The 11,252-nt window shown below is 40.9% G+C and overlaps 1 protein-coding gene across 1 annotated transcript; it reads left to right on the top strand.

Moving 5' to 3' along the window:
* Nucleotides 1-5,166: 5,166 nt before the first annotated feature.
* LOC310927449 (TLR adapter interacting with SLC15A4 on the lysosome) lies at nucleotides 5,167-6,078 on the top strand (the record flags this gene model as incomplete). The annotated part of the gene is made up of 1 exon (XM_083889744.1): nucleotides 5,167-6,078. The coding sequence occupies one exon, from the start codon at nucleotides 5,167-5,169 to the stop codon at nucleotides 6,076-6,078; it is 912 nt and encodes a 303-aa protein (XP_083745870.1).
* Nucleotides 6,079-11,252: the final 5,174 nt, after the last annotated feature.

The following is an 11,252-nucleotide window of genomic DNA, read 5'->3' on the forward strand; positions in this document are numbered from 1 at the left end:
GGATGTTGCTCAGCAACACTGCTGTAGCAACGGGGTCTGTAACTGGACACTCTGTGCCGTCATTACCTCAGTCCTGTGTCCGACACTGTATCCTGACTCATAGCAAACAGAATAGCAACAATTCAACAGACCGTGAGCCTATACTGTAGTTTTAATGTTTGTGACCATGTGTTAAAAATAGAATAGAATAGAAATACTTTATTAATCCTGAGGGGAAATTGTTTTGACACAGCAGCAAAGTAACAGCAGCAAAGTGTATGGAAAGAAAATAGTGCAATAAATGAAATAATGAATGACCCATAGGATCAGTAATATTAATACTGATATTATTAATCTCATGAAGAGACATTGTGCAGAGTCAGTTTTTTACAGGGAGTTGTTGTAAATCCTGATGGCTGATAGCAGGAATGACTTCCTGAATCTGTCCTTGTGACAGTGGAAACTGTCTGAATCTCCTGGAGAATGTGCTCTCCTGAGCCTGGAGGATTCAGCATTCTCCTCTCCACTACCGTTTCCAGAAGGATAACCACAAAATTGCAATAGCGATAGATTGGAAAGGGGGAAAAAAAACAATGAAACTGTATAGAGCCACTACAGGCTTCCTTATTGAAATAAAGCACTACATTGATTAATTAATTAATTACTAAATTAAAGGTACAATATGTAGTATTTATGGGTTTATATAACCCAAAATCCACTTTTTTATACATATTATGTGCTCCTGCATTGTCTAGTCGCTGTATAATAGTTTTTGTTTTATTTTCGTAGTGTTTCAAAAAGTCATGTAAAATAACATGGTCGCGGGCCGCGGTTGCATAGCCACTGTTAGCAGCGAGACGCCATGTTTCTACCGGAGCCTGTAAGGACAAACGCGAGAGAACAAATCAAGCGTCTCTTTACTTGTAGCAGGAAGTCCCGCCTCCACTCTCTCTCCGCTTCGTCTGCTACGGCCGCGGTAGCTCCGCCCTCTCCCTCGCCTCACGAACCTCATCTGCTGACACGGAGAAAGACGACGAGGACGACATTTGACCGGCTGAGGACACCGTAGCGCTCGGGGAAGGGAGGGGGGTGAGCAGAGGAGCAGGTCTTTGTTGTAAATTTCAGCCTCTCCTCTAGATGGCACTATAAACTACTTACTTCACCTTTAACTACTAAATAACTTCCGCTGCCAAGCAGCTGACTCAAAACCAGAATTGTCCAGGAGACCAAGAAAACACAAAATGAAAGGGAATGTCCCGAATGAACCGATCCACCATGACTGCTCCATGTGCGGCCGACGTTAGCTTGTTTTTGAAGGATAGGACAAAGCAGGTTTTAGTCGTTTATTCGTCGCTCATTAGCATTTATTTTCAAACGTATTAATGAGCTGTTGTGTGGATTCATTGAGGAGAGGAGACTGACATGCTGCACTTTATCACTGTGTTCAGTCCCGGACATCGAGACACTGATGACGGTGTGGACTGTGGAGCTGTGACCGTGTGATGCACTGAGACCTGCGGTCACTTCACCACTGATTCCCGGTGGAGGATGTTTGTCTTATCGTCACTATCGGTTCGTGAAGTTACTGTTAAATGTGACGAACACGCGAATTAGAGTTGAATATGAACGTGTTGAGTGAAAGAATCGGGAGTTATAAAACTACTTTAACACGTTGTTGTTGTTCCTAATAATAATAATTATATAATTATATAAGGGAAATCAGGCAAAAAGAACAGGATTCCTGTAACACATATAAAGTCCTAACCCAAATAAACTGTTTTTATCGATCGTTTTAATCTTTAACTACATCATTGTACTTTTCAGCTTCACTATATTCACTTCACTATCGTTGGTTTTGCATTTATTTACAAATCCATGGTTTAAAGCCGAGGTTAACGTGACGTCGGTATTCATGAAATCTGCTAGCGCATTAGCGTACTCCCGACTCACGTCTATATGACCTGCGTATTGTGTTTTATTTTGAAAGGGGGGGCGGAAATGTTTTACTTTGATTCTGTGTCTATGACTTCCTGTCTTGTGCGATCTGCTCTGTTGGAATTTACGAGGTTCAGCAGCGGCAACGAAAAAAAAAATAGAACTGCTACCTAACGCTAGCGCTGCGGCGCAGCGAGCCGCTTCTGGGACGCTCCGCATCGCGTCTGGTGGAAATGCTCTCATTGATTAGAATGGGATCTATTTGCAACGTCCTCTACCCGGCGGCAATCCCCACCGGACGCGATACGGCAGCGGCGCGGAGCCTTGGGAGGGGGTCGTACCTACGTTCCCCGGGTCCTATGTTCCCCGTTTTTCCCAAAAAATGTCCACTTTGTATGTGACAGGGGAACATAGGACCCTTTTTTTTGAAAAAGGGTAGGGTTAGGATTAGGGTTAGAGAAAGGGTCCTATGTTTCCCGGTCACATACAAAGTGGACATTTTTTGGGAAAAACGGGGAACATAGGACCCGGGGAACATAGATACGGTCCCCCCACCGGACGCGTTACAGCAGCGGAGTGGAGCCTTGGGAGCCGGCGGTATTCATGGAAGATCGCGCGATAATCTCGACCAGAGTTCGCGAGATCCCGCGATAGACTGTGTGTATAAAGTAAACAACAACAACACAGCTTCTGTTCATTCTCCGACGTGGAAGAACTGTTGATCTGGTGTCATAAATGATTTTTATGTTTCTCCACTTCAACAATCAGTCTCTCGTCGTACATTATGACTCTCTGAGAAGCTGATTCATTGACTGTTTACCTGGCAGCACCGGTCACGACGTAATGTTGATGTGAAGTTGTGTCAGGCTGTATGACCTGCGTATTGTGTTTTATTTTGAAAGGGGGGGCGGAAATGTTTTACTTTGATTCTGTGTCTATGACTTCCTGTCTTGTGCGAACTGCTCTGTTGGAATTTACGAGGTTCAGCAGCGGCAACGGCAAAAATAGAACTGCTACTATTGGTGGAAATGCTCTCATTGATTAGAATGGCAGCGATTTGCAACGGCGAAGAGGAATTGGTAAATAATGGTTACATAACCATGGACGACCAAGACGGCACACTTCTGCTTGAGCCCAGACAGCAGGAACTAACCCATTCAAACTAAACAACAACAACTTTAAACACATTAAAGAAACCTGCAGAAAACTGCCCTCAGAGAAAATTACTCAGAACTCATGGGTTGACTTGTCAGGAAAAAGGAAAATAGGAATCAACTGCAAAAACCTTCTGTTCATTTATATGCTAAACACCTTAAAGATGACTTTCTTTTCTGCTTTTAATGAAAACCTCAATCGTGCACCTGTTTCTTTTTACAGAAAAACACTACTGTGGTTTCTCTCGTAACCTTAGAAAAAAACCCCCCGCTGGGATTCACTAACTCTACATCTTTGTGTATGTGTGTGCCTGTGAAATACAATACGAAAAATCTCACTTCCTCTTAGGGTTGTACAAAATAACCCCAGTTTGCAGTCTCCTCTTCATAGCAACTTTGAATTCAATACAGTTTACATCATATTTGCTAGTGTTTCTAAGCACTTTTAGTCTTTCAAAAGTCAACAGGTGACCAGAAACAAGCAGCCGATTGAGAGACTTTGATTCCAGTCCAAGGTAGGAGAGAGTGTGTTTTTTTGTTTATATATTCCATTTTAGATTAAATACAAAAAAAAATAAAAAATTTCTGTAAATGTTTTTTATTTTCTGTTTGGGGTATCAGATGTTACAGTTTCATCATCAGAACTCAAAATGGATCATGAAAAGAATCATTTTAATTTCAAGTATAACATTTTTTTTCAAACAGGGCTGAGTTAAGTGCTCTGATCTGATCTGATCTGATGATGTGAATTAGTTCATGTGTATATTTGGTGGAGTATTGTGTGTCTAAGGTTAAGGTACATTTTTTAAATTCCCATCTGGATTTTTGTTTTTAAATTATACATTCATTGACACTGCAGAGAATAGTTAAGGCTATAAAAGCTTGAGTATTTGGCATTGATACAGTCAGACCTTATTGACCTTTTTAATTCATGGTAACAGTTGTCTCTTGACTTGAGCTGATACCACAGGATTGGATATTTAAAATGAAAATAGTAAAATCCGATACTGTCAGATGTATGTCGTGAGGAACTGGTGATTTTTTATAGATCCTTGAGAAATTCATTGCTGTTATATTATAGTCATAATTACCAGATACAGTGTGTTTGTACAGTGTTCCATTTAGGATTTTCTTTTAGTAGTGAGCCAGGACTGAATTATTTTGGCCATTAAAAGTCAAAAGTCACACTGCAGGTGCCATTTGTACATTTCTGCTTGCAAAACCTCAAAGTGGTGCTGGTCAAATTGTGATTCTGGAGACTTCAAAACGGGAGATCAGATTCTCATGTGAAGTCATGACCAGGTGGTCAATGCATCAATAAATGTGTTAAAATGCAGTTAAAATGGTGTAAAAATGACTGTACCAGACTGATATCGGTATTGGTAGTTTGTGATATGAATATCAACATTAGGCTTCTCCATTGGTTCTCAAAGTGCAGCCCGGGGGCCAATGGCGGCCCGCAGTAACATTGCTGGCGGCCCGCAATGAATTACAGTTGATAGTTAACTAATCCAGGAGCTACTAAGCTTGTTAAATGTTTATTGGACATTACTGGATACAGACCAATAAGTGTAAACAAAAATACTGGGTATTTACCTGGTTTGGTGAATTTTAGTGTATTATTGTGTTATAAGCTGGTAATAAGCAGGTAGCTACAGCCCCCAATTACTAGCTATTTACCCAGTAAATATATGGTAACAGAAATGTGTTACTTGGTATTAACCTGTAATTAGAAGGTAAGAACAATGGCCAAAATACTGGGTAATTACCCAGTAAATTATAAAGCGTTATTATATTAATGCTTAAATTACATTATATTAATGCTTATATTACTTAACGCTAAACTGTAGAACTGCAATCTGGTCATTAAAATGATTACAAATGGGATTTCTTTCTGTTTTTTTTCCCTTTGGCGGCCCTCAGTCCAATGTTGTGTTCATAAATTGGCCCTCAGGTATCAAAACTTTGAGAACCCCTGGGCTAGAACAATTGGGATGGAGTCATTCCTAGTTCCTAGCATTTTATCACACATCATAAAGTGTGCTTTCAAAACTTGGCTCACATCTTCTGAGTCTGTGCTCTTTTTTTTTTTCGCAGGATGCTTTGTGAAGGCAGATTGTTGAGCATGACCTTCAGTGAATCGGAGGAACTGGACACCCTCTCTGCTCAGAAGCCTCTCAAGAGCACTTACGGGCCGCCAAGAGCAGCTGCCACCCTCACGTCAGGTTCCGCTAGACACGCCCCCCCCATTCACCGCACTTCCCCTGAGCAGATAGGTAGCGCTGACGACGGGAGTGCTTCACTGGAAGTGGACATTTCGCCTCTGCAGTCCTTGGGTCTCGACAGAGCTCACACGAGCAGGCAGATATCTCACGAAATAGAGATCCCGGTTCAGGCTCGCTCCAGTGGCGACGTCCCCTTCTTGGTTCCGTCCTTCTGTCAGAGCATCTGTGAAAACTACAGCGACCTCCATATTGGCGGTGACCAGGTTTTGCCTTTATCAGCTAACGATGGCAAGCTAAGGTTCGGTGCTGAAGCTCAGCCCGCCGGTCCCTTCCTTCAGTCCTGTGACGTTCCCTCAGCTGTGGATGACTCTTTACTGGGAAGCGGTTCCAGTCGTTGGAGACAGGGCAGCGCCCGCGATCGGAGCTTTGTGTTCCAGGGAAAAGAGGGACCGTTCTCCAACTCTCTTTTAAATCACTACCTGGAGCAGAAACTCCTAGACCTGTACCAGCAGTACATGATGGAAAACATGGCGAGAGGACATTCTGACCAAGAGCCCATTTGTCCTCTGCTGGGGTCAGAGCTGGTCCTCAACAGCCTGGACCAGATCACCATGAAGCTGAGTCGCGAGGGGAACCTGGAGGCCGGTCTGGCCAAGGACATGGTCTTGAGTTGCCTGCTGCGAGTCGCCGGCGACATGCATTCGAGTGCGATCAGCACTCCCGTTCTGCAGATTTCAAACGAGTCGTCATCCAAGGAGCAGTTCACAGAGAACAAAGGGAAGTAACTCCAGTGTGAAGAGTCAAATTCTCTTATTATTGTCACTAATTCCGAACACTAGATCCAAACTGACGATTTTCCTTTTTTTTCTGGGGGCGTTGAAATAGAGTTGTGTTGTATTTCATTATGGAGGCATATAATTAGCATATGCATGTTATTTTGTTGTTGTCAAGTTCTCAAGGGCATTAAAGACTGGACCTGAAAACTAAAACTGATCTTTCCCCTTTATTCAAAAGTCATTCATTCTAACACGCATACGATTACAATTTCTTGTTATAAGAATCTCTTTGTGCGTTAGCTGTAGGTTTTCACACAATGTATCCATCGTTTTCAACTTAAAAAAACACATATAAAAGACTGAGTTCAAAAGAAAATGTCACGCTGAGAGTTTTCATGGTTTTGATGTTTGACCTTGACTGTGTTGAATGACGTTAGTGCAGGGTTTTTTTTTTCCGGTTTTTTTGAAACATAAAAAAAAAATTACACATTCTTAGCTCTCCTAAAATACAAATGTGTGTGTAATGTGTAAATACAGTAAGTGGACTCACGCCCAGAACCCAAAAGCTTTAAATCAGAGCAGGGTTTTTATTAAAAGAGGAGACATCTTCTATCCAGCAATTAACCTCCTGAACTCAAGAGGAACTTGTGTGTGAAATATATATAATGTTTTTAACAAAGACAGTGAACGCACAATAGATTTTTTGTACTGGTTTTGTTCTTACAGTTTATCTCAATTGTTTACACACAAATTCTGGTACTTGAGACACAATGACCACAACAGTTAACTCATGCACCAACTCTGCTAAACTACAAGCACAATTCCTGCTTTACACTCAAACTGCAGTTCTAAAACACACTTTTTTCAAAACACTACACACAATCATCTGCATTTGGCACAATTTTCACAAGGAACATACAGTCATTCAAAATTCTAAAGTTAATTTCCCTACTATGCAAACTGACTCATCACATGGGAAAACACCTGTCACACAGGTTTACAATTTGCAATCAGTACGTTAGAATAAAAGGGCAACAGGTGAGCTCTTCTGTTTTGTATGTAGACAACTGTATGTGCAACTTTGTGCTGGTTGGGATGGACACTGTGTACATTGTTTTTGTTGGAAATAAATAGGAATAAAATATATTTGTTAGTGTTGTGGCTTTTGAATTTGTGTTATGACTTTTGTATTTGTGTTGTGACTTTTGTATTTGTGTTGTGGCGTTTGTATTTATGTTGTGGCTTTTGTATTTGTGTTGTGGCGTTTGTATTTGTGTTGTGGCTTTTGTATTTGTGTTGTGGCGTTTGTATTTATGTTGTGGCTTTTGTATTTGTGTTGTGGCGTTTGTATTCATGTTGTGGCTTTTGTGTTTGTGTTGTGGCTTTTGTATTTGTGTTGTGGCTTTTGTGTTTGTGTTGTGGCTTTTGTGTTTGTGTTGTGGCTTTTGTATTTGTGTTGTCACTTTTGTATTTGTGTTGTGGCTTTTGTATTTGTGTTGTGACTTTTGTATTTGTGTTGTGGCTTTTGTATTTGTGTTGTGGCTTTTGTGTTTGTGTTGTGGCTTTTGTGTTTGTGTTGTGACTTTTGTATTTGTGTTGTGGCTTTTGTGTTTGTGTTGTGGCTTTTGTATTTGTGTTGTGGCGTTTGTGTTTGTGTTGTGGCTTTTGTATTTGTGTTGTGGCGTTTGTGTTTGTGTTGTGGCTTTTGTGTTTGTGTTGTGGTGTTTGTGTTGTGGCTTTTGTGTTTGTGTTGTGGCGTTTGTATTCGTGTTGTGGCTTTTGTATTCGTGTTGTGGCGTTTGTATTTGTGTTGTGGCGTTTGTATTTGTGTTGTGGCTTTTGTATTTGTGTTGTGGCGTTTGTATTTATGTTGTGGCTTTTGTATTTGTGTTGTGGCGTTTGTATTCATGTTGTGGCTTTTGTGTTTGTGTTGTGGCTTTTGTATTTGTGTTGTGGCTTTTGTATTTGTGTTGTGGCTTTTGTGTTTGTGTTGTGGCGTTTGTGTTTGTGTTGTGGCTTTTGTGTTTGTGTTGTGGTGTTTGTGTTTGTGTTGTGGCGTTTGTATTTGTGTTGTGGCTTTTGTATTTGTGTTGTGACTTTTGTATTTGTGTTGTGGCTTTTGTATTTGTGTTGTGGCTTTTGTATTTGTGTTGTGACTTTTGTATATGTGTTGTGGCGTTTGTATTTGTGTTGTGGCGTTTGTATTCGTGTTGTGGCTTTTGTATTTGTGTTGTGACTTTTGTATTTGTGTTGTGACTTTTGTATTTGTGTTGTGGCTTTTGTATTTGCAGGTAAATACCCAGTATTTTTGTTTACACTTATTGGTCTGTATCCAGTAATGTCCAATAAACATTTAACAAGCTTAGTAGCTCCTGGATTAAAACTATCAACTGTAATTCATTGCAGGGCCGCCAGGAATGTTTCTGCGGGCCGCCATTGGCCCCCCGGGCCGCACTTTGAGAACCAATGATCTACATGTTATCGAGGTTGATCGATGACTTTCCTTTGAATATCTGCAGTTCAAAAAATAGTCACAAGAGGGAAGCATCATCACCTGACTCTAACCTCAGTGACTTTGACGTGCACCTCTTCCTCTTCACTGTCTGTCAGTGCAGATAATGCTTCATATCCTGTCCTACTTTCCCCTAATCTATGATGTCATTAGGACTGTGACTGTGTGCTTGTGATACCGTTTCCTCCACTTGGTAAACAAAATACAAAAAACGGGCGATAATGGTATCTACACTGTTTGATGAACTCTGAGAAAATATCGCTCGAGCACAAATGAGGCAGAGCTATAAACCAGTGGATTTGTTCACTGAAAGGCTGCATGTTATTTTTCCACAGATCCCTCTTATTCATGCTTTTCAGAGACCCAACGACTCCATTTGCAGCTCAATGCAGCCGTGGCCTTCTGAGTCAGTGTTTGATCGGCTTCCTTGTTTCCTGTCCAAACAGAGGACCCGCAAGAGGAAACCGTGTTTACTGAGCTGAGAAATGTGAAGTCTCAAGGCCACAGAGACACATGTTTGGCATTTCTGCCTCCGTCCAGCTCGCGCACATGCCAGGTAACGCGTTTAAAGGAACCGAGTCCTTAAAGACCTAAACAAAAACACACTCACATATAAATATCATTCACCCAATGCCAGGTCCAGCAGCAGCAGTGTGTTCAGTCAAACTATGCACAGACAGACCTTGGAAAAAAAATGAAAAGCAGACCCTTTCATTCCTACATAGGTTAAGAATACTTTAAATGGTTGAAGGTAAAGCTCTGCATCATTGTGTTCTTCTACACCAGTTATGAATAGGAAATTCACAATAATATTCACAAACCTTCAGCTTCACCATATTATTGCACATATTATGCAAATGTAGAATTGCTTCACATCAATGATTGATACGTATCTTTCATCGTCATTGTTTTTTATGCATTTAAAGGGACACTGCGTAGTATTTATGGGTTTATATAACCCAAAATCCACTTTTTTTATACATATTATGTGCTCCTGCATTGTCTAGTCGCTGTATAATAGCTTTTGTTTCATTTTCGTAGTGTTTCAAAAAGTCATGTAAAATAACACGGTCGCGGGGCCGCGGTTGCATAGCCACTGTTAGCAGAGAGACGCCATGTTTCTACAGGAGCCTGTAAAGGACAAACGCGAGAGAACAAATCAAGCGTCTCTTTACTCGTAGCAGGAAGTCCCGCCTCCACTCTCTCTCTGCTTCGTCTGCTACGGCGGCGGTAGCTCCGCCCTCTCCCTCGCCTCACGAACCTCATCTGCTGACACGGAGAAAGACGACGACGAGGACGACATCTGACCGGCTGAGGACACCGTAGCGCTCAGGGGAGGGAGGGGGTGAGCAGAGGAGCAGTTCTTTGTTGTAAATTTCAGCCTCTCCTCTAGATGGCACTATAAACTACTTACTTCACCTTTAATAGATGATGCACTGTGACAAAATGCTGCTTTATGTCATTTGGTGATGTGATTGGATTACTGTGTGAAAAAAATACAGTGGTATTAATGAACATTAACATGCCAGATCATAGCGCATTGGCTAATTTACTGTAGTCTCTAGTCCAAAGGCAGGTCGACGGAGTAAGACAGAATACTCAAGTAAATGCAATCACAAAAACGAGAATAAAACAAGAAAAACATGACAATAACAACAAAACAGAGTGGAGAAGCAGCTCAGGGTGTGTTTCAATTAACATGCGAGGCAAACCAGTGAGTAGGGACAATATGTTTCAAGGTCATTAAAGGATTAAGTGATTGCTAAAGTGCTTATTATTTTGCAAAAACATTTGCAATGTGTATGTGACGATGTGAAGTAGGTTGATGTGATATGTATAACACACACACGCTGATGTTTTAAACGGATAAATAAGCTTAATTAAATTAAATGTAATTCACTGTGTTTACCTCGATTTCAGTGAAATACAATATATTGTAGATAGAAAGGAAAGCTGGTTTTTTTCTTCATTTAAAAGCCTTTTTATTAAAGGGGGGATTAAAGTTAAGACTGGAGAAAACCGGTGAAAGAGCCGGGAAGGAATAGACGACGGTGATTTAAAAAGAAATATATCTATATATAAAACACACTTCTCTCATGGTCTTGCAATAAAACTAACAGGGAGGGTGAAGTGTTGGAGTGTTTTTCAGTGGTTCATAAAGTAATTTCCTTGTCACAAAGAGCTTTTAACATGGAGGGCGGTGGAAGCAAGGCCACAAGATTTCATATCAAAGCCAAGGTCCTAGATACACTCTTACTATTGTGGCTTTAATGCTATGTAGCACTCTGTGACCCGCCTTTCTTTAAAAAGCTTTTTGTATATAACCTTGTTAATTGGAACAGTCATATACTGTTTACTTATAATTTCTCTCGCTTTGTGACGGTTGTGATTTAAAGCTCTCTGTCACAGTTTGCCAAGGCCTCTTTCTAGTCGAGCTTGTTTGAGCTCTTCTCGGCTTAGACGTGGATAAAGATGCGCACAAACAAACATGCACACATTTCACAGTCTTTCACTCTTAAATAATGAACCCTTTCGCCTGATAAAAATGTATGGTACAGTCAGTGCAATGCTCACACACACACACACTAATACACTTCACTTAAAGCGGAACTAGACTAAATAAGTTCCTATTAACGCTGTTTTTTTGGTGTGTATCTGCGTCATTACCTTG

Source organism: Microchirus variegatus (genome assembly GCF_963457635.1).
Source record: "Microchirus variegatus genome assembly, chromosome: 5".
NCBI lineage: Eukaryota > Metazoa > Chordata > Actinopteri > Pleuronectiformes > Soleidae > Microchirus > Microchirus variegatus.